The sequence below is a fragment of the Babesia bigemina genome (assembly GCF_000981445.1).
Source record: "Babesia bigemina genome assembly Bbig001, chromosome : III".
NCBI classification, from domain to species: Eukaryota; Apicomplexa; class Aconoidasida; order Piroplasmida; family Babesiidae; genus Babesia; species Babesia bigemina.
Window position 1 is genome coordinate 649,321 of NC_027218.1, and position 24,578 is coordinate 673,898.

General features: G+C 53.3%; 10 protein-coding genes across 10 annotated transcripts; 4 read left to right on the forward strand and 6 right to left on the reverse strand.

The window, feature by feature from the left end:
- Positions 1-106: 106 nt before the first annotated feature.
- Positions 107-1,960, forward strand: BBBOND_0302700 (ATPase, AAA family protein, putative; the record flags this gene model as incomplete). Its single annotated transcript, XM_012913098.1, has 5 exons — positions 107-188; positions 227-861; positions 899-973; positions 1,012-1,271; positions 1,309-1,960. 5 exons carry the CDS (start codon positions 107-109, stop codon positions 1,958-1,960), a joined length of 1,704 nt encoding a protein of 567 aa, XP_012768552.1.
- Positions 1,961-2,059: 99 nt separating this feature from the next.
- Positions 2,060-3,811, reverse strand: BBBOND_0302710 (hypothetical protein, conserved; the record flags this gene model as incomplete). Its single annotated transcript, XM_012913099.1, has 1 exon — positions 2,060-3,811. One exon carries the CDS (start codon positions 3,809-3,811, stop codon positions 2,060-2,062), a length of 1,752 nt encoding a protein of 583 aa, XP_012768553.1.
- A 996-nt stretch (positions 3,812-4,807) lies between these two features.
- On the forward strand, positions 4,808-6,559 carry BBBOND_0302720 (protein kinase domain containing protein, putative; the record flags this gene model as incomplete). Its single annotated transcript, XM_012913100.1, has 1 exon — positions 4,808-6,559. One exon carries the CDS (start codon positions 4,808-4,810, stop codon positions 6,557-6,559), a length of 1,752 nt encoding a protein of 583 aa, XP_012768554.1.
- A 25-nt stretch (positions 6,560-6,584) lies between these two features.
- BBBOND_0302730 (hypothetical protein) lies at positions 6,585-7,491 on the reverse strand (the record flags this gene model as incomplete). Its single annotated transcript, XM_012913101.1, has 4 exons — positions 6,585-6,689; positions 6,725-6,807; positions 6,996-7,033; positions 7,367-7,491. The coding sequence occupies 4 exons, from the start codon at positions 7,489-7,491 to the stop codon at positions 6,585-6,587; spliced, it is 351 nt and encodes a 116-aa protein (XP_012768555.1).
- Positions 7,492-7,783: 292 nt separating this feature from the next.
- Positions 7,784-8,806, forward strand: BBBOND_0302740 (hypothetical protein, conserved; the record flags this gene model as incomplete). Its single annotated transcript, XM_012913102.1, has 5 exons — positions 7,784-7,882; positions 7,951-8,203; positions 8,242-8,366; positions 8,627-8,690; positions 8,751-8,806. The coding sequence occupies 5 exons, from the start codon at positions 7,784-7,786 to the stop codon at positions 8,804-8,806; spliced, it is 597 nt and encodes a 198-aa protein (XP_012768556.1).
- Positions 8,807-9,029: 223 nt separating this feature from the next.
- On the reverse strand, positions 9,030-12,314 carry BBBOND_0302750 (hypothetical protein, conserved; the record flags this gene model as incomplete). The annotated part of the gene is made up of 5 exons (XM_012913103.1): positions 9,030-9,764; positions 9,801-10,245; positions 10,330-11,091; positions 11,214-11,406; positions 11,636-12,314. The coding sequence occupies 5 exons, from the start codon at positions 12,312-12,314 to the stop codon at positions 9,030-9,032; spliced, it is 2,814 nt and encodes a 937-aa protein (XP_012768557.1).
- Positions 12,315-12,558: 244 nt separating this feature from the next.
- BBBOND_0302760 (hypothetical protein, conserved) lies at positions 12,559-13,428 on the reverse strand (the record flags this gene model as incomplete). Its single annotated transcript, XM_012913104.1, has 4 exons — positions 12,559-12,833; positions 12,870-13,036; positions 13,142-13,350; positions 13,387-13,428. The coding sequence occupies 4 exons, from the start codon at positions 13,426-13,428 to the stop codon at positions 12,559-12,561; spliced, it is 693 nt and encodes a 230-aa protein (XP_012768558.1).
- A 164-nt stretch (positions 13,429-13,592) lies between these two features.
- Positions 13,593-14,425, reverse strand: BBBOND_0302770 (Ham1 family protein, putative; the record flags this gene model as incomplete). The annotated part of the gene is made up of 3 exons (XM_012913105.1): positions 13,593-13,871; positions 13,929-14,106; positions 14,142-14,425. 3 exons carry the CDS (start codon positions 14,423-14,425, stop codon positions 13,593-13,595), a joined length of 741 nt encoding a protein of 246 aa, XP_012768559.1.
- A 927-nt stretch (positions 14,426-15,352) lies between these two features.
- BBBOND_0302780 (hypothetical protein, conserved) lies at positions 15,353-19,345 on the forward strand (the record flags this gene model as incomplete). The annotated part of the gene is made up of 1 exon (XM_012913106.1): positions 15,353-19,345. One exon carries the CDS (start codon positions 15,353-15,355, stop codon positions 19,343-19,345), a length of 3,993 nt encoding a protein of 1,330 aa, XP_012768560.1.
- A 198-nt stretch (positions 19,346-19,543) lies between these two features.
- Positions 19,544-24,475, reverse strand: BBBOND_0302790 (hypothetical protein, conserved; the record flags this gene model as incomplete). Its single annotated transcript, XM_012913107.1, has 1 exon — positions 19,544-24,475. The coding sequence occupies one exon, from the start codon at positions 24,473-24,475 to the stop codon at positions 19,544-19,546; it is 4,932 nt and encodes a 1,643-aa protein (XP_012768561.1).
- Between the last annotated feature and the right edge of the window lie 103 nt (positions 24,476-24,578).

Consider the following 24,578-nt stretch of genomic DNA (forward strand, 5'->3'; position numbering starts at 1 on the left):
TATATAGGGCGCATCACTGATTAGGTTTGTCAAAACGTAGTCGCCGAAGTGGTCCGTGAAGGCGACATCACCGTGAAGGTTTTGCGTTAACGCCGTCGTATTCACGATGTTCGGCTTCGGGTCGCCTCAGGTGCCTTCGAGCGCACTGCCTCCGCTGCCGAAGGATGACAAGAACATCACGGGGAAGTGTAGGTTTGCGTGGCTAGCTCAATGTGACCGTATGCAGTCGATCCAACGGCGCTTGAGCGCGGCGCTAAGGCGCTTAAGATGTTGGATTCGTCACCTAACGCGCACAAGGCGTTCGAGCTGACCAAGCTGCAGGAGCTAACGCGCCAGCAGGAGATTCAGAAGGAAATCCAGCAGATGCATCTCCGGCAAACGGAGCTCGGCGCCCAGCGGGCGCGTGTGGAGGGCGACGAGAAACGGAAGCTGATGGCGCAGCAGCAGGAGCAGGACCGTATAACTGCTCAGTACAAGGCCAAGCTGGAGGCCGAAGCGTACCAGAAGAAGTTGCAGGACCAGCGCCGCCAAAACGAGGAGTGGCTGCAACAGCAGCACCAGCAGTTTTTGCGCCAGGAGGAGGCACGGAAGAAAACTGAGATGGAGATTCTGAACATGCGCAAGGCACAGATCCGGGAGGAGAAGGCCCTGGAGAGGGAGAACATGAAAGCGCGTGTTCAGGAGGAGGGTCGTGTGCGCATCGAGCAGGAGCGGAAGAATTTCGACATCCACGTGAAAATGATGAAGGAGCGTTCCATTGAGGAGCGCCAGACCAAGCTGGAATCGCTACATGTGACGTTTTCGTCGCTGGGTTCAGCATTTTCGTCGCTTCTCGCCGACAAGCAGCGACTAACGGCCGGGGTAACGTGCCGTTGACGCCGATTGCACATGTGCGCAGGTTACTTCGCTGACTGCCTTGGCGTTGGGGATATACGGTGCGAAAGCGGGTACTCGCCTCGCTGGACGCGTATTGGTAGTTTCTCTGTGAGTGGCACTAAGTGGTTCGTGCAGGAACGTCGTTTGGGAAAGCCTCCCCTAGTTCGAGAAACTTCACGCTGGACTTTGATGGGCGGCATACGCAACATCTTCACCGCGCCAATGTTCCCCAGGAACCCTCCTGCCATAAACAACATCGTTCTTGACAACAACCTGCATCAGCGCCTCACTTGGACTACCAACTCCCTAATGAGCGCGAAGAGGAACGGCGCCCCTTTCCGCAACCTGCTGCTGTACGGCCCCCCTGGTACGGGAAAGACGCTTTTCGCAAAGACGTAAGTTTTCCATCGACGTGTCGGACAAACGCATCAGGGTGGCGAAAAACAGCGGTCTGGACTTCGCCATCATGACGGGCGGTGATGTGGGCCCCCTGCAGGAGGAAGCTGCTAGTGAAATAAACAAGCTGTTCCAGTGGTCCAAGAAGACCAAGAAAGGCCTGGTCCTCTTCATAGATGAGGCGGATGCGTTTTTGCGCCAGGGAAGGTCGTCCGCCACCGGGATGTCGGAGAACATGAGGAATGCGCTCTCTGCCTTCCTCTACCACACTGGCACTGAGAGCAAGGAATTTTGCCTCATTCTCGCCACCAACGAGCGCCAGGTGTTGGACAGAGCGGTGCTGGATCGCATGGACGAGCAGTACGAGTTTGGCCTGCCCGGCTTGGAGGAGCGCAAGCGCATGATATCTCTGTTCATGCATACTTACGTGTTGGCGCCGAAAAGCAGCGGCCACACGTTCGAAATCGACCCGGATATCAACGACGAGTTTTTTGCGCGCGTTGCTGAGCGTACGGAGGGCTTCTCCGGCCGGCAGCTGTCCAAGATGTGCATAAGTCTGCAGAGCGCAGTCTACGGGTCTGGCGCTAAGAAGCTAACCCTAGAGCTGGCAGACACGGTAGTCAACTGGCACATCAACGAGTACCGCAAGAGCCAGGGAAGCGTCGAAACGACGAACCCGTCAGCGTGAAGTGTCTGATGCAATTTTTCTTACATAGGTGTCACACGGCCGGCCTTACGGCGCAGCCATCGGCGGCGTACGCGGTGCTGCGCGTAACACCGCCCACATTCACATACCCATTAAAAAGCATATATCGTCCTTCCAACGGGGTATGCGATGCGCGGGTTTGAGGTCCAGGTCAATGAGGGAGAACCTGAAAAAATTCGGCCCCTTTCTGCCGTCCCCCCCATTACACTCAAACAGCACGTTGAGTACTACCGACAGGTCCATAGAAGTCCTGCCGCCTAGGTACAATTCAATCCACCTGCCGGCTGCTTCAAGCAGCATGGCGCACTTCTTGGCCAATCGGTCGTCCACATTGGGTTCCGAAGTAACCCCTTTTTGATTTGATAAGGCGAGGTTGCATCCTTCGGTCCCCTGCACCTCGTGATCTTTTTGTGTTGCGATATATGTGTGGCTAGTTGCCATCACCGGGTTTGTTGAGCGATCAATTGTTCGCAGCATCCATTCTAGCTCGTTGAAGGTCACCAAGGGGACTGCTTGGTCCTTGCAACTGTGTCTCTTGAAAAGTCTGCCTTGCGACTGTACCGCAAGAGTTCGGTTCAGCTTGTGAGTGTCGTAGGGTCGTGTGACGCCACCCCTTCCGCACCGTGCCACGTTAAATCTGTCAACAGAGAGATTTCTACGTGCACAAGGTACCGACACATGCGATTTTGATAACAGCGTCTTTAGCATATTGCACAATGAGCATATAAGCCCGCGTCCGATGAGGTTAAACATCTTCTGGATCTTGTAAGCGTCGTCGTGGTTGCAGAATATGCTCCCCAGGAGCTCCTTTGACGTGAGCATAAGGTTATTGGTGATAGTGCTGGTTTTTATTCCGCCCGCATATTTCCGCCTCACTGAATTCTTTTTCCCCGCCAGGCGTGTCACCAAGCCTGTGAGCGAATATATCACGTTGGCTACAAACTGCTGTCCTGATGCCAGCGCCTGCAGCTTGAGTATTCGCGCCATAGTCATTTTATTTTCCACCAAACATCGCGCTACGCTGTTTAGCGCGTGGCTATTCGTCAATAAAATTGCCGGATCGACCTCGACGCTGTTGACGAAGACGCGTATGTTATTTTGCGGCGTCAGTGCCAAAAGTTGCAGCTCCCTGGCGACATCCTCCAGTTTCATACTGAAGAATTTGATCGGCGAATACATCGATTTCGCATGTCTATTTCGTTCAATTCCCGAAATATGCCCATTCTTCAGCGTTGCTTTTGTTGGCACGATATTCTGGTACCTGATGCGCGCCTTGTACGGCTGGCACAGTTGGAACAGGCTGGGCACTCCGTTGAAGTTGAGAATCCCACATTTTGGCTTCATCTCGACTGATATATTGCTGTAGTTGCTTATGGCCGCCTGTACCAGTGTGCTACCGAGAGATAGGCAGGCATCCAAATAAAAAAGGTCCTCCTCGAGAATGGCCAGTTCGTATTTCCCTGTATCACAGAAGCCATCAGTCCTATTTAGCACGCGTATGGAGGCTGGGTCGACTTCTACTGAAGTCTTGAGCGCGAGTTCCTTGATGTGGTATATGCGTTTCTTGTGGACCACATCGCCGTTGTATACGTTGACCTGGCATTTGTTTGCACACACGTGCTCAGCGTGTCTCAGACCATCTGATGCGCCGCATTGCTTGTTGTCGGCACACCTGCAGCACTTGTCGCTGTCAAGAAGTTGCGATAGATGGGTTCGCAGCCGTTTCGCCACCGTCCTGTCAATGAGACAGCATGCACGCTTTGGTGTACATGATTCGGTCACATTGCTGCACCCCTCCTGCATAAAACGGCAGAATTGGTCATGGTAGAGCATCCGCCGTATTTGCAAGGCCGAATCTGCCTTGCGCGGCAGCTTAAGAACACTGCAGTGGTTCCAAGGGACTGCGGCATAATCAGTTCAACCATAAAAATGCGGTTGACATTGAGTACATCCACACAACGGCACGTTCAATAATCTACTACAACATCGGAAAGGCATTGCGTGACCTTTGAGACCACCTAAGCCGCCTGGGTTTAACCACTACCCTAGAAATCTTGGAATATAACTGAGCCACGGAAACCACAAAAAACATCGATATACGACGCGATAGACTCGTTGCATTGATATAGGTTGTATGTCAACTGAATCACGCCGCTAGTTGCATCGAAATATTAAAAAAAACACTAACCTGCATCGTCGTCATTAGATCTCCACGATTCCTGGGAAATCCTGTAGACGAATTGGCAATTTCCAGCACCGAGGGGCGCCAGTTTCATATTTTGAAACAGCGTGTTCGTCGCGCGTTAAATCGCCCAGTGGGCCGCCAGGTGGGATGCCGCTTAGCGGATCCGACTGCCTCTGGCGGCTCTGCGATCTGTCAACGGAGCAGCCAGTTTGTCTATAAAACTGCTGCAATATGAGTTTCCGCCTTTGGCCGTACGTGTTGGTCGAAAGCGACTGGCGGGGTACGGAGGTGTACCCTCCACAAGATCGCGCACAGTTCTCCTTAATTTTGCGGCGCATCCCATGTACGGATAGATTCTACTGCGACACGTATTAATTTTACCATCACAAATCCTTGGACAGGCTGTGCGACGCGAATCTAGCCGAGGTACGTCTACCGCTCTACACAGAGCCACCTTCATGGAATCCTACGCCTTCTGCGACAAGAGCGCCTTTCGTTGATTGTCTTCCAAGTTTCACCACCATAATGGCATCCTAGAAGCAGGTTGCACGATCCAGCGCGGAAAATTTCCGGCGCGAGCTGGCGAAAAATCATCGTCGCATCGCGCAGAACCCTTCTCGTGCGTCACTTCGTCTTGCGCTAAGATGGGCTGCGGCCGCACGTGCGCTGAAATATCAACTCGGCCTACTAATATGCTCGATATGCCTATGGATGGTCGCCATTGGCCGGGCGAGGAGAGATCGCCAATTCGCTACCCGGTGGACTGGCGCGCCGGTGGGTACTACGGGTTCCCTCCACGAGGCCGCTACAACTACATCCCCTATGCTGTGCATCCCAGTTCGTGTATTAACCGTCCGGATATGGCGTCGGTACACCCTGGAGGGGCGCCCGTTGTGCGGCATCACCAGGGTCCGTCTAAGCGCCCCTTGAACTCGATCTTCGTGGAAGGTCAGGGCGGCAAACGCGTTTGCGTAGTATCGAACGGCAAACTCGATATATCGGACAAGGCTCTTCGACACGTGGTACAAGCGGGTGGCAAGGGCCCTCATCCGTCCGATGCTGTGACTTGTTCTTGCGGCGTTGGCAGCATTTTCCCCCGGATGCCAATGGCCAGACCTGGCATGGTGGGCGTGAATATGGCGCCAATTTCCCACTCCCGCCTCGCCGCGTCGGCCCGCTTCATGGATAATGGCATGTCGTATCCTCACATGAAGACGGTGAACACTTGCAGGGTGCCGACGTCATCCTCTGACTCCGCTCCCGGCGGCGGCCGCCTCCTGCCTTTTGAGTGGCCCGATAAGCAGAACGTTATCGTGTACATGAACCACGACCAAGAGGTCGTTGACGTCCATGGCTGGCGATACGTGGACACATTGGGGGAGGGGTCTTACGGGAAGGTGTACTTCGTGCGCAACGAGTTCACTGGTGAGGAGTCAGCCTTCAAGCGGATGCTACTCCACAAGACGGGTGGCATTTCCCCTGCCATAATGCGGGAGATTCACTCTCTGAAGATTCTCGACCACGAGAATGTGATAAAGCTTAACAAAGTATACATCGGCGACTGCCGCGTGTACCTCAGCTTCCCGCGCATCGCCGGCGGCAACCTACGAAAGTTCTTGGAAAAGCACTATCCGCAGGGCATGCCGCTCGGCGAGGTGAAGGCTATCGCAAAACAACTGATCGACGCCATCTCACATATCCATTCCAAGCGCATAATTCACCGGGACATAAAACCGGAAAACATCCTGGTGCAGACTTCGTCGGGCTACTCAAACCGAGAGCATGATGCGTCGACGTATGACAGGCAAGCACATTCATCTGTAGGATCGCTTCCCGCGCCGCAGGCCGAATCTGGTGACTCAGCTACCGCTCGTGATCCAGGCCGCAAACCAAAGATCCAGAAGGTGATATTAACCGATTTTGGGCTCTCAAGGATACACAAATCTGTCGACCTTCCTCTGTTTTACAGCGACGACACCAAGATGATGAACAGCCCCATGTCCCCCGAGGTGGTGACGCTTTGCTACCGGCCACCTGAGTTGCTGCTTGGCGATTTTCACTACTCCTTCTCCGTGGACATGTGGTCGCTGGGCTGCGTCATATTCGAGCTGATAACGGGCAAGCCCATTTTCGAGGAGCGCACCGAATTCGCCCTCCTTATAGCCATGTTCAAGAGGTTCGGGACCCCCAACGAGGAAGACTGGCCGAACGTTGCCAACTTGCCCTTCATGAACTCTGCGTTGCCCAAGCTGCAGACCAACTCGTCACTCTCCGAGTGCGCGGGCAAGGCGGACGCCGACTGCATGGACCTCCTTGAGCGCATGCTAGCGCTGAGTCCGAAGAAGCGCATATCCGCGCAAGAAGCACTTCTCCATCCGTGGTTCACAAGTTGCTGACAGCATTTTCAAAATTTTACATACACTACGCCTCCGATTTCGCTTTGTTTGCCGCCTTTTTGTTAATCGGGATGGTGCGCAACGCGCCGGGGAATGTGGTCCTAGCTTTGCAGAGCTGGCATTCATACGACTGTTAATGCGATATAAATGACCGCATAAACTTACCATGACCGTTTTATGCGAGATTACATGCGTCTGCTGCATTAATCGCCCCTTGTCTTTTTTTTGCTTTGCATGGGCTCTTCTGACTGGACGTCGCTGTAATACGTGCGAAGTTGGACCTACACTTTTTACGCTGCATTTGCGATGTCCTCGAACACCTGACCTTCACATTGACTCCAAATGTCCGCACCACGCCGCAGTTGAAACAGATACACCGCCGTTCGTCTTCCGGTAGTGCTGCGCATCATTGCCATTGGTGTTCGCCGCTACTCACATCCGTTTGCATCCTTGAGGTGACGTAGCGCCTGACGCCTGCAACATCGTTAGCACACCAACATCAGCTCACGGAACCACAGTGTGCCGCTCTGAAGTTACGCGCGCATCGACCCTTGTGCACAAGGGCTACAGTCACTGTGGTAGGTTTAGATAGCGACTTCAGTCCCCCCAAACCGCCTTAATTTGCGCCTAGTGACGCTGCCATTTCTCCCAGTCAATTTCACTGTGATGAAAAAGGGATATAGCACCAAAGGATTGCGCATCAGCAGGATGTCGTATCAGCGAAGTTGCATTTGATTCGTGAATGCACATAGAATCAGGCACTTCAGTTACAACGCATACAAACCATAGACGTGCGTATGGACTTACATCAGCCCGTGAGATACCGAAGGAAGGGTGGATGCGAGCTGTGCCGCTGCCTCGGCGAGGTGCTGTATCCTCTTCTCCAGAGCTTCCTGGGAATAAGCCCTAGCTCCACTAGTTGGAGCTTGCATTTGTCGATCACAGCTTATTTCACATCTTAATCCAGCTGCTTTTAGCGACTGTGCGGTTAACGGTGTAGTGTCGCGCGTCGACGTATGGCTGTGCGATAGCATGGCTGAGGTACTCTCAGTTCTCTGTGCGTCCAGAACCGCGTAATCCAGTCATTACACCGTATGTGTGCATTATCGGAGGGGATTTAAAGGCATAATCACCCGGCAGCATGCCTTTTTTTCAGGCTAGCTTTTTAGACAAGTACTAGCCGTCTTTCTGGCGCACTCGTTTGGGAACCGAATATTAACGACAATGTCGGACAACACTCTTCAGATAGTCGTGAAGATTCTTTCCGACTTGGGTTATTCTATGACTCTGAAAAGGCTGCGTAAAGAGGTTGGGGATGACAAGGTGCGTATCTGTGTTGATGTTGTTTTCGCTTTCCTTTGTTCTTTCTTCGGCGTTTCACTGGCTCGCAGCTACGTCCAGAGAACGTTCCGCAAGCGGTGAAGGCATTCAACTTTAAAGCCCTGGCGGCTGGACTGCTTGTGAAGGAGGGTGATGTGCAGCCTGAGCCCAAAGTGGCTCCGAAGGTCGAAACTGCCGACGCCTCTACGCCCGTGGTAAAGCCAACACTTAAGAAATTGGTGTTTGTGCAATCTAAAACGGAGAAACCGTCCAGTCAACCTGAGAAGAAGCAGGTTATGACTGTGGATGCGGAGATGCCCAAGGGTACGGCTCGGTTATTGAGCGCATTCATGTCGTTGCAGGGCGCTTCAAACGCATCCAAGATGAAGTGTGGCTAGATCGCATCGAAAAAGAAGAGCTGAAGGAGAATTCGTACTTGATGAAGAATGACGACTTCTCGCTCAAGGCGGCGCAGGAGCTCATCCAGGTAGGCATTGCGAGCCCCATGCAAACAGTGGCATGACTCCATATATGTTTATCTCCAAGCGTGCCCGCATTGGAAACTGTGGAGGTTTGGTAGTGGGGCGCACCCTAAATTCGAATGCGTCGTGTACGTGTGGTTGTTGCTTGCTGTATGTGGAACCTTCTGCTACAATCGTGGTTCGTATGAAGTACAATAATCCGTGTTTGTCGTTCACCGTGGCATCTGTAGTTTTACTACCAAGCAGTGTCCTCATTTGTGCTCAGGTGAAGGGGAAAAATTTCAGGACTGAGAAGATGAAGAAAAAACGGGCGTCATGGAAAGGTTCAGGTAGGTACACGTGTCTAATTATCGCAATAAGAAGCAAATACGGCCTACATTTTTGTACAGGCGAGATAACGAGTCACGTGAATTCAGTCCAGTTTGACGACTCAGACGGCGACTGAGGCCTATCGCATGTTGTAACATTGCCCCAAATCGTGGGCACAAGTAATGTTAGACAGTCGAGTTGCGCAGATAGTGTTCGTGTAGTGCTCACGTATTTTCTAATAACATTGCTCATCTGGGGCCTTATGGACGCTAGTGCGAGCAATGTCCGTGCAGTTTCACCGCCGACACCGCAGTGCCTTTTTTGATAATAACAGAGACACAACATTACTGCAAGTCCGCTTATATGCTAAGCGTTAGCGCGTGCGTTGGTTGCGCTATGTACCAGTCCAGTGGCGAATGTTTTGCGACGTTGCGCGCAACCGTCTTGGACTGCTTTGTGATTTGCGCTGTTCTATCTTGTCCCTCGGCAACCTTTTCTTTCAGGTACATCATGTAGTACAATTCTGCGTTTTCGATTTCGGGCAAGCCGGAGTTAGCCTCTTTTTTCGACTCCTTGTCCTTCTTTGGCGTGAGTACCTCGGCGCACCTTGTGAGGATTGCGCAGTATATAGGCAAGAAGATTTCTGGGTTGACGGATTCTTCCGCGCACCCTTCCAGCGTGTCGCGGATCATGATTTGCGCTTCGTGCGATATGGCGAAGATTCCCGTGTCGTGAATGCACTCCAGAATATCCTCGAAGCAGGACTCGTATAGCATTATCATGGAGAGGTGCACAATCTCCTGGCACGTGATGAAGGCGAACTCTTCAACTTTAGATGCCGTCTTGGCGTGCTTGTCGTGCGCCCTGAGGTGTTTTTTGTAAAGCACCGGCATGATCAGGGGCACTATGGGGAAGAAAACAATGCGCTTGGCTGCCAGCGGTAGTTGCGATATGCCGCAGAATGCGCCGTACAGAACGGGGAGTGTGCAATTTTCATCGACTACGGCGCGCTTGTATATGTTCATGAGGTAGTTGTCGATTCCCTCTAGACCTGATTTGGCGTCCCTGAGGTTGGTGGCAATATTGCCTAGTGCCTGCGCGGCAATTACGGTTTGATGACGTGTAAATACCTTTGCAGCCAATCTCCTGATGCACAGGTTGCGATGTACGGATTGTAGGTCGCGCTCATCGTCCTGCTTCAAAATGACAGTAAGAAGCGGCACGACCAGCTGATGCACGTGGAAATGTATCTGTAGCTTCTCGTTGGCTGCGATTGCCTCGGCGAACATCAGTATCGCCTCTATACTTGTGTTATCACGCTCCAATTCTGAGACAAAGAATAGAGAAAGCTCCGGCAGGAGGTGATCTAGTGCGGGGGAATTCTTCAGAATAGAGAGGACCTTTCGCAACTGGAGTTGAACCTGGTGGTCCATTGTGTTGGATGCCCTTTTGATGGTGTTTTTGATTTCTTTGAGGAAGAACCTTTGTTCCTTTGTGAGGATGTGTTCTACCTTCGGTATTGTAATGTTTTGGAGTCTTATTGCCTTGTCATCCGCGCTCTTGTCCACAGGCCTACTGTAAACATGAGTTGCTCGCATTTACACACGGAAAGTACCAATCAAATGCACAATTATGCCTAAGTAAAAACCCCGAACTTACTTTTCGATGGAATTCCCCAGGTGGCGCTGCAGTGAGTCGACAATCGCCTTCTCAACTGTATCGTCGCTTCGACACGACGTGCGGATGGTGGGCAGTTTGATCTTGGAAGCCAGTTTTTCGACGTCATCGAGCTGCTTGGTAGCATCCTCCGAGTTCAGAAAATTTACATGGTCTAGCGACAGCTGCAACATTTGCCGCTTGGCCTCCTGGTTAAACTCGTCAGTCACGCATTGCGCCATGTTGCTCGCCAGTGCTGGTACGATGCCGTTAACGATCATCCAATGCACAGTTAGCCCAGGCTGCGCCGGTATGGCCTTTTGCATGTCGCGTGATACGATATCGCTAAGTTTCTGCCTTCCCCAGCATCGCTCATCCACGGCGTTTTTGAGTGTGGACTGCCGCTTGACCACCCTATTACCCTTGTAAAGCTTCGACGATATGACATAGCGATAGTCGTAGCAGTTTGTGTAACCGTCTAGGTTTTCCATCCGAAGCGTTCTGAGCGCGTCTCTAACATCGTTCGGCATGAGCGTCGGATGCTTATCGACATATCTGCAACTCTTGCTCATGAACCTATGGGCCATCTGAATGATTTGCTTGAGTCTGAACTCGACGGTGTTGGCAATGAGTGCGGCAGCCTCCTCGCTCAGAGTGACCTTGTCGCTTTGAAAGAGCGGGTGCGTTTTAGAGAGCGCCATGATAGCTTCGGTTGGTATTATTGTTGTTCTGAACGACTCCATTTTATACGGTTGGCTGTAACTTCTGAAATAGTGTTGGGTAGGCCCTACCTTGAAGATGTCTGGAAAGTTTCAGTTTGTCCTGGAGTGAGACGTAGAGACCCGTAGACCTGAGTTTGCCATATACGGCAGCAATTCAGAACTTACTGAGCGCCTATGCTGTCTAACAACTGGAGTGTGGTACGTATGTCTGAAGTGCTGAGACTGTCCTCGTTGAGCTCCAGGGCGCGTATGACCTTCTGGAGTATGTCACGATCAAAAGGCCATAGCTGCAGTATCGACCTCGCCGCTTTGACCAATTGCTGGTGATTCCAGCCACCCCTCTCGATTTGGAGTTTTACTGCATATGTTTAAGCAAGGTTCAAAGGTTGGTTCCGGGACGGCAGTCCCAACATGCACATATCTTACAAACTAAACATCATTGTGTTGTCAAAAAAGTGCGCATATAATTACACTACAGGTAAACCTAACATCACATAATTCCACCGATCATCTCTAAACGCTTTGCCATAGTTGTATCACGTTGCAGATTTGGGTGTGCTACAACGCAAACCCAGGTAAAAACTCACCCTTATCCAGCAACAACTCTGTCAATGTGTGCGTGTGCCGTGTTTTCGGGAGTCTGGTGATCGTTGTGATGAGCTTGTATATCAGAGTTCCATCATGGAGTTGCTCCACCTTTGGGATGAGCTCACTTTGCAGTTGCTGTATGGATTCACAGAATACAGTGACGTGAGATTCAACGGTTTCCAATCGATCGCCCGACACCTGCTCGTTTTCCTTATCCTTTCCCGCGGCTTGCAGCTCTTTAGGTATATGGTGTGCCGCGTAGTAGAGTAATTCGACGAGTTGGTTCAGGTTCTGTGTTTTCGCAGCCTCAGACTCCACGAACGTGCCCGTTATGCTCTTGATGGCGCTGACGTCGTGTAATTTATAAAATTTGACGAGGAAGTAGAATAGAAGCTCCGTCCGGTACCTCTGCACGCTCGAAGTGATTTTTGAAACAACTGGACGGTAGAAAGGACTTCTTCGTATCTCCGATATGCCTTTCTGACCCGACTTTTCCACAATCCTTTCCAATATTGCCGCGGAGTCGAAGGGAGATAGGTAGTGTATCTGTGAGTCTGCAACCTGCCTCAATAGGTCGCCCGTTGGCTGCTGCAAGCTGACTTTGAATATGGACTTCTCGGCGCAATCAGCTGGTATACGGTATATTTGCGGAAATATACAGCGGAGCCTGCTCCTCATGACCCATCTCTGAGATTCTGTTGAGAGCGTCTAGTTGCCGCCCCTACTGCGAGCGCGCAATGTGCCCTCGGTTACGTTTACCGCAGCCGCGTATAATATTTCACACGTTGTGTATGGAGGGTGCCGAGGTTCTACGGCGCTGGTTGGTCCAACAACTCGGCCCCGACAAGTCGCAATGTGTAGAATGTCTGCGCGTCGCGGGTCATCTGTTTATTATATTATGCCAGCGGGACATGTGTTTGTGTTAAGCTACTTTGGCTATTTTCCGCTGCCTGATGTATTTGGATGCCAGCTCTTCGCCGGCAATGGCTGCGATGGCTTTGTCGAAGTAGGCATGCCTCTTCTTCAGGCGATTTTGCTCCCTGTACTCTTCCATGTGTTTGTCGAGTCTCTTGAGCTCCATCTCCATGCGCTGCTTCTTGAAGGCATGTCTGTACCAGACCTTCGGGTGCAGTACGTCCCTGTCGTGGTAGTGGACCTTCCCTAGGTAGTAGTCGGTGTTCCAGACCCACGGCAGCCCTGATGCGCTGTGATAATCCTACCGGTATGGCTTACCATTCATGTAGTACTGCTTCTCTATGTCCGCTCGATACCTGGCGGATATTTTTGGCGGATGTGCTTCGCCCAGCTCATCCTTGATTGGCAGGAACGCCTTGGGCACAGCGTGCCGGCGTCTTCCACCGCGTACGTAGCACGATTGGGGGTTCCAGTCGTCCCAGTTTCTGCAGTACAGTTAGGCACGTTTCTCGTGTAAATTTGATAGGTTGTGATATGCACATCGTCCACAGCGTGGGCCAATGCTTTCGATTACTTGTGTTTGCACTCACCGGGAAGGCCAGTTATCAAGTCTGTAGCGCTTTTCCTTGTTCAATTCGACATAAGGATTGAATGTAGGTGCGATTCGTATGCCGTTGACTACGTTTTCCTGGTACTCTCGCCTCGGCGTGCCCGGGCACTCGGCCATATACCTCGGTTTGACGCGCTCCTTGAGTATGTCGAACCTGGATCTCCACGGCAGCTCCCTCACAGCGCGATTCTAGTCACCGGTGTGTACACATTAGGCGTATCTTACCACAACCGCTGCCGCCGCCGTTTTGCAGAGCTTGTCACCCATCGCCTCCGATGTCTATAAGTGCCATCTCGACCGGCCATATACCGCTCTATTGTGTTACTATAATTAAACCGGTTATGCGTTTATGCTTAACATTGTATATAGGGGTGAGTGACCACACAGCTTGCCACTGGCCTTCCGCTGCGACTTCACCTCGTCACTACATTTTATACCTTCGTGTAGTATTTCACTAGGAATTCCTGTAACATGTGGCAATACGTTAAGGGAGTGTTACCTTCAATTTGTTGGCTGCCTTGGACCGGTTTGAGATGCTGTTTTTCTCCTCTACCGTCATCTCTGCGTACGTCTTGCCCATTTGTTTGTGCTCGAAAATGCCATCCCTGCACACCGATTAGTATTTGATTGGCAGGTGATGCCATGAAGGCCATTAATTGCTGGTGTTGTATTCTTAGCGTACCATCCAAACCTGCTGGAGCCCCTCGGTTCTACTATCGTTCCCTGTGTGATTGTATGCCGGCTTGCTGCACGTTAGGTGAACGTACCTCGGCCCTTCCCTCGAATGTTTCCAGCGTATTTCCGTCTATGAAGCATATGCTGCACAGTGCAGTGGCGGACTTGTCCTGCATCAGTTGTGAGCCGGTGGCGGCGCGGTCGCTTACTTCGAAATCCGCGAGCATACGGTACATCCCTTGGGGTCCCATCGATGTCAGAAAGTCCTTTCTGCGCACGGTGAGCTCGTTTCTCTCTGAACCTACACATAGGGTCCTGGGAGTCCGTTGAATGCGTTAAAGAACAATGACACGTCTTCCACGAACAACGGTTCGTTCAACATGGCGTACGCCTCCTTTGCCTTCCGTTCGACTATTTCACGTGGCTTCCCTTGGGTTTCCGTCACTGCGCCAATCATGCAATCGTCATGCGTGTTGCTCTTACGTTCGATTGGGCGCTGCACGAGTTCGAATTGGTCTCCTAGTATAGCGGAGAGCTCCTTGAACTTGTTCATGTTAGTTGTGCAGGCGTTGATTCGGATCTTCTCCATTTTGGCTGTGTCCTTGTAGCCGCTTATGTTGTCTAATTGTTTTCAATTACTCGTTGACTGCCGCGTTTATTGTCGGTTATGAGACTAGTTCTCCTGTGAAGTTACAGTGATGGATATTTGTGGACGTTTTGCATTTATTGTAGAGATATATGCCGTGCGACTGGGGCTTTGGGTTTGCGGCGTCACCTTGTGAGGTGTCGGCGTTACATTGTTATTGCATTACAACATGTGAATCATTGTAAGTATAAAGGTTAGATTGCTGCGTTTCTGCTTGGTGGCTGGGCAAGTTAAACGGCATCAACTGTGTATCTCTCTTCACGTGTCTTCTATAGTTCCAGAGCCAGTTTGCGACATATCAAATTGCCTAGCAAGCTGTAATCATTAATAATATCACGCCTGTACTTGATATCAATCATGTGTACGGTTTCCGTGGCCTAAAGTCCTCAAAGGACTGCGACATGGCAGAATTGATCGGGAATCCGTCCGATACGAACTTCCGCTATCTACACATATAACACTTGAGGGCGCACACTGTTATTTGTTAATGCAAATATAATGGCGTACAAGCTCTCGTCGATGAGTAGAAGCACATAGCGGTATCCGTAGTCAGGTGTCGACGCTGCGAACCCATTTGCCGTTTTGCATTGTTCCTGCCCTTTTGTTTTATTTATTAGTAACGAGTAGTATATGTATAATGTGATGTGTAAGGTTTAATTTTAATTATCTGAGATGTGTCTCTGCGCATAGTCACGGAGGCGTATGGACACATATCAAGCCACTCGGTTATAAGTGTACGGTTAATATACTCGTAGGCTCCGGACACACGGCGAGGCATGACTGTGTTACGCTGCCTCAGATTTCCGAGCATCGACGGATGTGCTACATGTAAACTAGAGGAGTATTGGCATTGATAGCAGGGTTGCTCAAATGTCGTCACCAGGCACGTCCCAAACGGACCAGGAGGGGTTTGTAACAATGGATAGTGATTCTGACATGTTTCCCGCTGCCGAGTCGACGGCAGGAATGCGGAGTCCGCCCCCCCGGGCCTTCGATAAAACACGTGATGCAATTTGTTTTCCGCACCGTCTAAAAGAATCGCTACAACAAAAGGCGGTTGCGGATGATCTTTACAGTTTGAATTTGAACATAGGCAAGGCTGAATGTACTATAAAGGCGTCCAACGCTCGCTGCTTTGGCAGCGATGCGAGAACTTGCGTGATGGGCGCCAATAAAAGCTCCGCGGGTGCTGATAATGAGAGCTATGTAGAAGAGAACACTGAACGCAGTCTGGATACGGCAGTTCCAGTTGAGGATTCCGTTGCCGGAGGTCAGGAAGTTACGATCGACCGAGATCATTGCTTTGGGGCGTTTGCGTCTAACGATGTGAACGTGGATGCCCCCTCGACCCTGAGGCGATTTGTATCGCATATGGATCTGCGTATCACCGACTACTTCACGCAAGCGCAATGCTACGGTAGTTACGTGCTCTACTCGCTGCACTTCAACGACTTTGGGGTCGAGAGGGTGGTGACACGCCGTTATTCCAGCATGTGTTACTACGACTGCAAGTTGCGCGAAGCTGGTTACACGCCGCCAGTTTCACTCCCAGAGAAGCGGTTTTGGGGCAACACGGAGGCCCGCTTTCTCTCGCAGCGGTACCAGGGGCTGAAGATATATTTCTCGCAGCAGCTGCGTTACCCCAGTTATGTGCAGCTGTCCTTGCTGTACATGTATCTCGGTTGCGACAAGGAGTCTCTTTTGTACCTTAATCTGGTAACGGCGAGGACTAGGGAGAAAAAACTAACGGCACTGACACTCCTGTTTAGGTATATAATGATGTCCTCCGCAGAACGCGTTGCGTTCCTCAAACGGGTAGTGCCGGCCTACCACACCTGCTTCAAACACTTCTCAGCCGCCGCTGATGATGACGCATATATGGACGACATCCCTGCTGACTACCGGCTCTCCCACCCGTCGGTGGTGGCGTCACTGCTTGAGTGCCTGGCATCTAACGACGCAAAGGCGGTCTGTGAGGTGTGCGGCATATTGCTCTGGATGCTCCAGCGCGAGGATATCTTCCGCTACAGCGTTTTGAAGGTGGAGACCATTGCTCACGTGACCAAGGCAGTGTCCCGCTTATTGGTTAGCAATAAGATGGTTGACCTCGACTTGCCGATCGACCGCTTCCGCAACCCACTTGGAATTCGCCTGCTGGCTTCAGACCAGGGCGCCATCGCCACCGTTTGGAATATCGTCTCTTACTTCGTGGTGAACTCCGTTAACCTCCTGCCGGAAGCTGCCATCAAATTTTTGGACAACAGCTCGATCGAGAAGCTGATCGATTTGGTTGACCGCAGCGATCATGGCGTGACCCGCTGCATCGCGCTTTGGCTGTTATGGATCGGCATGTGTGACGACCATGTGAATCACTCTGTGGATCGCGATGCTCTGGGGTTGTTGCTGAAAAAGCTCTACGGTTCCACGGAAACAACGCTTAGGGTAATGTGCGGTTTGTTGCTGGTGTCTTTGATATCGGGAGGCTGGTTCCGTGACGATGAGAAGCCGCGTGCCACGGTATACGTGCTAAACCTGTTGCCCAGCTCGCACGGCCTGGACGCCTTCGTCTGCCAGCAGATATTCGCTCACCATTCCGTCAAACTGTTCGCCGCTTTGCTGGGCGACTTGTCGCTGTGTTCCGGCACTCGTCTTTTTTTGGTTTCCGTGCTGCTGCAGCATTTGACGTTCGGGTTCGAGCCCTCGCAACAGACAGCCTCGTTGTCCCAGCTATGCGACGTCGACTACGGCGAGAACGTGTTCCGGCTATCGCACGCCCTATTCGGCGAAGATGACCCCGACTATCGCGGCGACTTGAGGGCGAACAAGGATATGACCTTTGGCGAGAAGTTCGCGTCGCTGTATTCGCTGAAGTACGGCGCCCTTACCGCCGACATTTCGGACACCCTTTACAGCATCATTGGGCACCCCCCAGCCGATGGTATGACACACTTGGTGGATTCGGGCGACAGTGATTACTCCCAGCGGCTTTGCCAGTCGACGGCGTTTTGCCTGCTTCTCCTGCCGTTTAGCTGTGTGCCGAAGGAGGATGGTGACTACTTCGCCGTTGATTTTGACCCCCAGTCCGCTCGGGCCTACTATCGCAACGTTGTTACCTTCGCTGGCGGGTCGGTGCGTCTGACCCTGGACAGCGCGGACCACATAAATCTTGAAGATAGGGTGTTGCTGCGCCTCGATGACGAGTTCTTCAGGCGGCGGGTATCGGTGCTTCGCATAATGTTGTCAACCTTAGACGCCAGCGTATCGGAATTGGATGGGATAAACGCGTCGGGCAACGAGACAACCAGCGAGTGCATGGAGTTGCTGCGGAGCCTCTGGCACTGCCGGCGTGTGGTTGAGCAAAAGGAGAACCCGGACATAGTCGTGAGTTTCGATGCACGCGGCAGCGACCAGTGTGACCTATTCAACAACTTCTATTTCGACGGCGCCAGCGGCCCTGCCTTCGAGGGGAGCGACCTTTTCCGCACTGTGGACGCTCTCGAGCTCTGTTCCTACGCTAGCGAGCTGGTGCAATACAGCTCAGTGCAGCAGCTGCTGCTTCGCAGTGTGAAGCGCGTTTTACTGTACCACCAGGCTTGCACCTCCCGTGTGGATGTATACCGGTCAATGGTGGCGTGCCTGCAGCGTCGCACGGACGAGCTGGGTTTGGATACCCTCACGGACCTAAGTGATCTGGAAGAGAAGTTTTTGGAGGTGTATCAGGCTTATTCGTTAGGCGTGCAGGAGGAGCGTGATTTGGCGGCTTCTATAGAAGAGAAGAACGGGGCGTTTCTTCGGATCCACAGCATGTTGCGCAGTGCCCAGCTGAAGGTCGACGTCTGCAGGCGGCAGATGCGCTCCACCCAGGCGCGCATTGACGACATTCCCCGCCTGCGCGACGACGGGCTGGCCAACCAGGGTCGCCTCGCGCTCCGCAGCGAGCAGCTGATGGAATCGATTCGCGCTGTCAACAGCAGCATTCTGGAGCTGCAGGGTGAAGTGGCCCGCGTTGAACGTGAGAAGCTGGAGCTGGGCGGTTGTATCCAGCAGCTGACTGAGCTGTCGTCGGTGTTAGACAAGGGCATATACAGCGACATTATCTATGTGATAGATTCGGTGAACCACGAAAGTGTCCGTTCCAAGCTTCGCGGGTCGCTAGAAGCCGTTGTGCCCGAGCACGTGGCCGACGGGTTCCTTGACGCAGACACGGTCCATAGGCTGAAAGCAGAAGTGCTGCAACGTCTGACTGAGGTGCAGGAACGCCTGAGTGCGTTGTGCGAGTCGGACGCGAGCATCCAGATCGCCAAGCTGAACAGCCAGGTCAGCGCATACGAGGACAGCCTGTACCGCACGAACGCCGACCTTCAGAGCGCTCGAAAATCTATGGTGACGGACGGCAGCTCGCTTGAGGAGTCGCTTGCCACGCAGAAGCGGCTGCTGGGTAGCTTAGAGAGTACAGTGGGCTATCTGAGTGGCGAGTTGTCCAACATCCAGGTGATCAAGTCAAAACTGGACAAGGACTTGGCCAAGGTGAAGAGTTGCAACGAGGTCGCTCGTTCCGCTCTCGAGCGTCGCAAAGCCACGTTCCTCAGCGGGATCAAGGAGCAGCGCAAGGCCCGCATGCGGCTGTTCCAAGACCTGCTCGGCGCCGAGTTTCTGTGCAAGAAGCTCTGCCAGGAGAGGTGTAAGCTTGCTAGGGCGTTGTCCCACAAGCCTCACCTGCTGGAGCCACTGCGGGAACGCCGCGGGTCCGAGCATTTTAAACGCCAGCGCCTGATTGAGACGCTGAAGCTCGCAGCCAAGAGGCTCGAGGAGACCGCTAACTTTCTGGAGTGCCCCGATACTGCGGCCGGCAAGTCGTTTTAATATTGTTTCATAGCTTAACACTGACCACTGTCTGCCACCCGGTGTTGTGATGCCTTTGGGCGCCTCGTGTAACCACTTAATTCGCTAGCTGAGTGTAACGCTTCAGTTGAGGCGTGCTTGGAGCCGAGGCTTCGGCCTGCGTCTTCTCCCTAGCATTCTTCATACCGGCTGCGGCCAACTGTCGCCTCGCGCGGTCGATTAAACAGCATTTCTGAGTGCGAGCACGTGCTCCAGTTGTACCTTAAGCGTGGTGCCGTTGAAGGCGAACTGCATCGTTCGCCCCGCGGAGTACTTAATGGCCAGCTGGTCCAGCGCGTCTCGGATGTTCGGCAGGCCGTGGTCGAACACCGTAAGCAGATGCGGGTATCGGGCCAGCCAGTGAGTGATCAGCGCGAGCAGCATATCACACACAAACTGCATATGTTGGCTTTTGATGACGCGTTTCTTGGGCCAGATGGTTGCTAGACTTTGCATGACGTCCCGGATGACGCCCTGCGTGGGCACGGAGTGTACAAAGATGGGGAATGCCGAGAAAAGGGCGATTTGCATTTGTGCGATATCCGCAGCCTTGAACGCGTCGACCATGGAGTGCGATAACAGTTGGACGTGTTCGTTCACGAACAGCTCCTTGGCAAATGTGTATCCCCTTTGGAATGACATGAAGTTAACTCTCTTATTGCCAGAAACGCCAAGATAACACAGTATAGAGTCTCTGTCGATCTTATTCTCTCCAACATCCGCCTCAGTTATGAAAGGCAATTTACCCATGTTCTTTGGCAGAGTTTGCGTGGAAGTGACTTTGAGGAAGTTCCGCTCTTGTTTGAGCGTCTGCCGCATCTTGTTCGTGCAGAACGCCATTTCGTACATCCGGCAGACGATTTGCCAGGCAATGAAGCTGTGCCGTCGTTGCATCGGGTTGGAGCTCCCCAACGCGAACAGCGCCCTCACGTACGGTCCTGCCTCCGACCCTTTTAGATAGGCCTCTTTGAACACATTGAACATGGTGGCGGACTTTATATCGATGAGAGAGGTTATGGCGGTCACCGGCGCGATCCTGAGCACCATGCCCATGATGGAAGGCAGCCTTCCGAAGTGGTTGAAGCTGCTTTTGAACACGGTCTCCAGCGTGAACCTCATGGGCATGAGATTCTGCACAATTGTGGCCAAATCAGCGCCCACGCGCCCTACTACCCTTTTGATCACATGCTCCAACGCCTCCATCATGACGGAGTCCTGCGTGATACTTTTGATCTGCGTGACGGAGTCGACCGTGTTGAACAGCAGCGTTGCCACGATGAGAAGTTTTTTGCGCGCCGGAGCAGGCATATCTTTTTCGGTTGGCTGGTTTTGGATTTTAGCCTCATCGATTCTAGCGTGCCCCCCCGTATGTTGCTTTGCCGTCGTGACGGCTGCGATATAGTACAGGAGCTCCCACACAATGGACACGTACCCAGCGGTGTACACAGCGACGCAAAGGCGCACGAACGCGTTGAATATATGAACAACCCACTCTTTGAACAGGATGCTATCAAAGCTCGCGCCGGAGCTCGCATCGTCCTGTAGGCACTGCAGGGCGGTCTCAAGCAGGTACGACGCCACAACGTCCACTACGTGGGCCACTGCGTACGCCTTTGAATTATCCGGTGCATTTCGAAGCTTCTGGACGAACCTGAAAGTGTAGGATGAGTCGCCTGTTTTGAGCAGCGTGATTGCGTAGTTAGGTTCCCCGCTGTCGACCAGACTGTTCTTCAGATACGTGTAGAGTGGGTCTGCTGCGAAATCCTTGGCCGGATTGTCCATCGACGCGTGCACAAACTGCTGTACCAATTCCCTAAGTTTGGTAGGGGACATGCTCAACTCACACGCCGCCTTTTCCTCACATTCCAACGCCGTTCCCTCACTCGTCGTGCTCAAGCCATCGGGGTGGCGTGCAGTTTGAAGGCCGCCGTTCTTTTCCCTGTTGGCGCCAGAGATGCTATATTTGTCGCTTATCGGCGGCTCGTCGTCATCGCTGCTTATATCGCTTATGGAGTCACTATCCGCCCCGTCGCTGATGTCACTTATCGCATCGCCGCGTAAATTGACATTGCGTCCGACGGCTGATCCATTCCCGCTTTGCGAGGAGTCTGTGTTGACGATGGCTACGTTTGTGTACAGCTTCGGGCACTGCGTTTGCTCCAGCAGCTCGAGCTCCTGGTTGGCCCGGAGCGTGTCGACAGTGAGGTGGTTGCCGTGGTAGATGGCGTTGAGGGAGTCCACGTTGATGATGTACTCCAGCACCATTCCGTAGCACTGTAGCATCAGCGCCTTTAGCGTTTCATCGTAGCACGCGTTTCTGTGTTTTTCCTTCACCGCCACCACCATGGTGTATTTGTCGTGCAGCGGCTGCAGCGCGGTCTTGAGCTGCAAGACGTGTGTCGTCTCCCTGTCACCAACTTCCGCGATGTACACCGTAATGCCCTCGAGTGAGATGTCTAGCACCGAGCACATCCTGCCCAGCATCGTGTTCTTGAGTGCGCGCAGAAGCGTCCCCAGCGTGTGCTGCGCCCTCGGCATTTCCAGCACAGACACCATGAAAATGGCCGACATGGCGTTGACGGCCACAATCCCAACCTCTGAGTGGTAGTGCAACACGGCGTTGAGGAGGTAGTCAACCAGGCGCCGGAAGGTGTCGACGGCAGTGTTGTACGTGAACGTGAGCACCTCGTTCGTTCCTAACAGGACGTCGATCTTTGCCGCATTATCATCCACGGCGGTGTTATCCGGTCGCCTAGTGATGAAGACGCATTTCGCAAGCTCTTTGACGAACAGCCGGCGGCACTGGTGCATGTTGTTCAGCACCTGGTCGCACTGCGCAGTCCCCGCGGCCCCGAAGCAAAGCCGGATAATACGCGCGTTGTACTGGTAGTTGAAGAATAGCCAGTCCACGAACAGCGCCATCTTGATGTTGGCCAACTCCAGGCAGCCGCTTCCGACGCTGCAGTTGGTGGCCATGTTGAGCATCCAGCAGCAGAAGGTGCCCACGTTGTGGCTCGTGTGCGGCAACGCAAGCTTTGCTATCCTGGGGTACGCCACAAGCGCAAACCTGATAACGCTGGCGATCTTCTCCAGAGCGAACACGGTTTTGGTGATTTTGCAGTACCGCAGCAAGTACCAGTTTATCAGGTAGCCAAGGACGCTTGGCTCCGCCGTGAGCAAGGATATGACGAACGCCGACTCTTCGTGGTGCAGCGACTGCTCCACTGCGTCGTATTGGTCCATCCTGGAGAGGATGAGGTCGAGGGGCTGCACCCGCTGAGTCTTCGCAGCGCCCTCTGGCGCCTCCAGCGTCAGCAGGTCGGACCATATGTTGAACTTGATCGCCTGCACCCCTGAGATGCAACCCAGGGTCCGAACGGTATCGTACCCTATTTTGTTCAGCACCGCCGCCTTGCCCTTGGCATTCAGCCAGATCTGCACGGCAAGGTCGGCCGCAGCTCCCCTGATGACGATCCTCGAATCATCTCCCGCCTGCAGCACCAACTGGATGCACTTGTTGAACACCTCGACGCACGTGTCCTCGCATTTGACGAAAACGTTGCACCAGCTCTTCAAGGTCCGCAGCAGCGTGATGGCGGTGTTCGAGCTTTTGACTCCGAGCCTCAGGGGATCCACAGATCTCATGAGGAGCACGATGGTCGACGCCCAGGCCCGCGTATCGGGAACAGCGAGGCACATGGGCAGTATGCGCTCGAAGTACCGCTCCACGTATATGGTGGCCAGTCGGTATGTCCTCGGGTCGATCAATTGTGCGATTTGCCTGTAGAATTGGACCTGGGCATCCGAATCCAAAGCGGGCAGAATCGACGACGCCAGCGTAATGAAAGCGTCGTCGTCACAGCTAAGCGCGTAATACCCCATCGCTCGAAGAACCGCTTCTCTCGCGGAGGGGCCCACGTTACACAGCAGGTGCACCACGTCCAGGTGTTCCTCGAACATCTGCACATTGATGGCCCTGAGAAACACGGCGTGCTTAAAGCCATCCTTTAACTCGGGTACATGCCGCTGCACCGCCCTGACGTAGTACGGCCGGTTGCTGACTGCCGGGTTCATGCCTTTAGCTTCCTCGCCCTCGTCCCACCTCAACACGGACCAATTCGGGTTGTAGTGCAACGGCTGGTTGCTGATAACACTCTGCAGCTCATCCACGTTGATTACCGCAAGATTAGACTTCGCGCCCGCGAATTGCAACAGCGGCTCCTTGGCCTGCATCTTGCCCTCCACACTTCTCTGGAAGTCGTAGGGTGGCTGCAGCTTGTGCGCCTTCGCGAGGTGCGTGATGAGCACGAATCGGTAAACCTCCTCAACGGATCCAATCATCTCTTCCTCTGCGGCCCTTAGCCTGAAGTTGTTCCTTATCCTGAATATGCTGGGGATCGTGATCTTTATCCTGCTCATCGCGTCATGCAGCTTGGACAGTGCCAGGATGATAAAGTCCATCCTGGCCTGCACCGCAGCTGCATCCACCATGTATTCCAACGTCGCCATCTTGTGCACGTACGCGTCTTCCGCGACGTGAGCCTTCGCGGGTCGCTTCGGAGGAGGCGACCTCGTGCGCTTCCAGCTCGGCGGCGCCGCAGCCGGTTCCGGCACCGGGTGCGCCGCGCCCATCGAGAACATGGGCACGAACTGCCCTAGCATCATCGGATGCAGAACTCCCGTTTTCATGAGCTCGTTGAAAGTATGCATGTTCGTGTGTTCCTGCGGCACCTGTTCGTACGAGGGCGCGGCCCTCTTCGACCCGTGAGTCCGCATCTGGGCTTTGAACGGCGCCGCCTTTTGGTACGGCTGGGGGTTCCCCGCCGGCACGTGCATGGTCCTCACCACGTCATTGCCGTACATGGGACGCACTGCCGCCGACGTGTGTTTGAGACTCCCGGATCCCGCCACAGACAAGCTCTCTGGAGGTTGCCTGAACGACTGCTGGGTTGACGCCGGGCCGCCTTGCCGCGCCTGAACTGGCGGAGGCTTCGGGTTGCCGGCATTGGCGTGTCCATACGGAGCTGGCGGCGGCGGGAAACCTCGACTGGTAGACGACACAGCCTTTCCCCTGATGCCGCCGCGGCCCCTAGATCCACCCCGTCCGCGCATGGTGTATCACCGTCAGCATTTGGTGGAGTTACCGGGAGGTTATGCCTCGCGCGATGTGTCCGTCGAAGTCGCGTTGCGAAACGCTGGGTAGGCGTGGCTACAC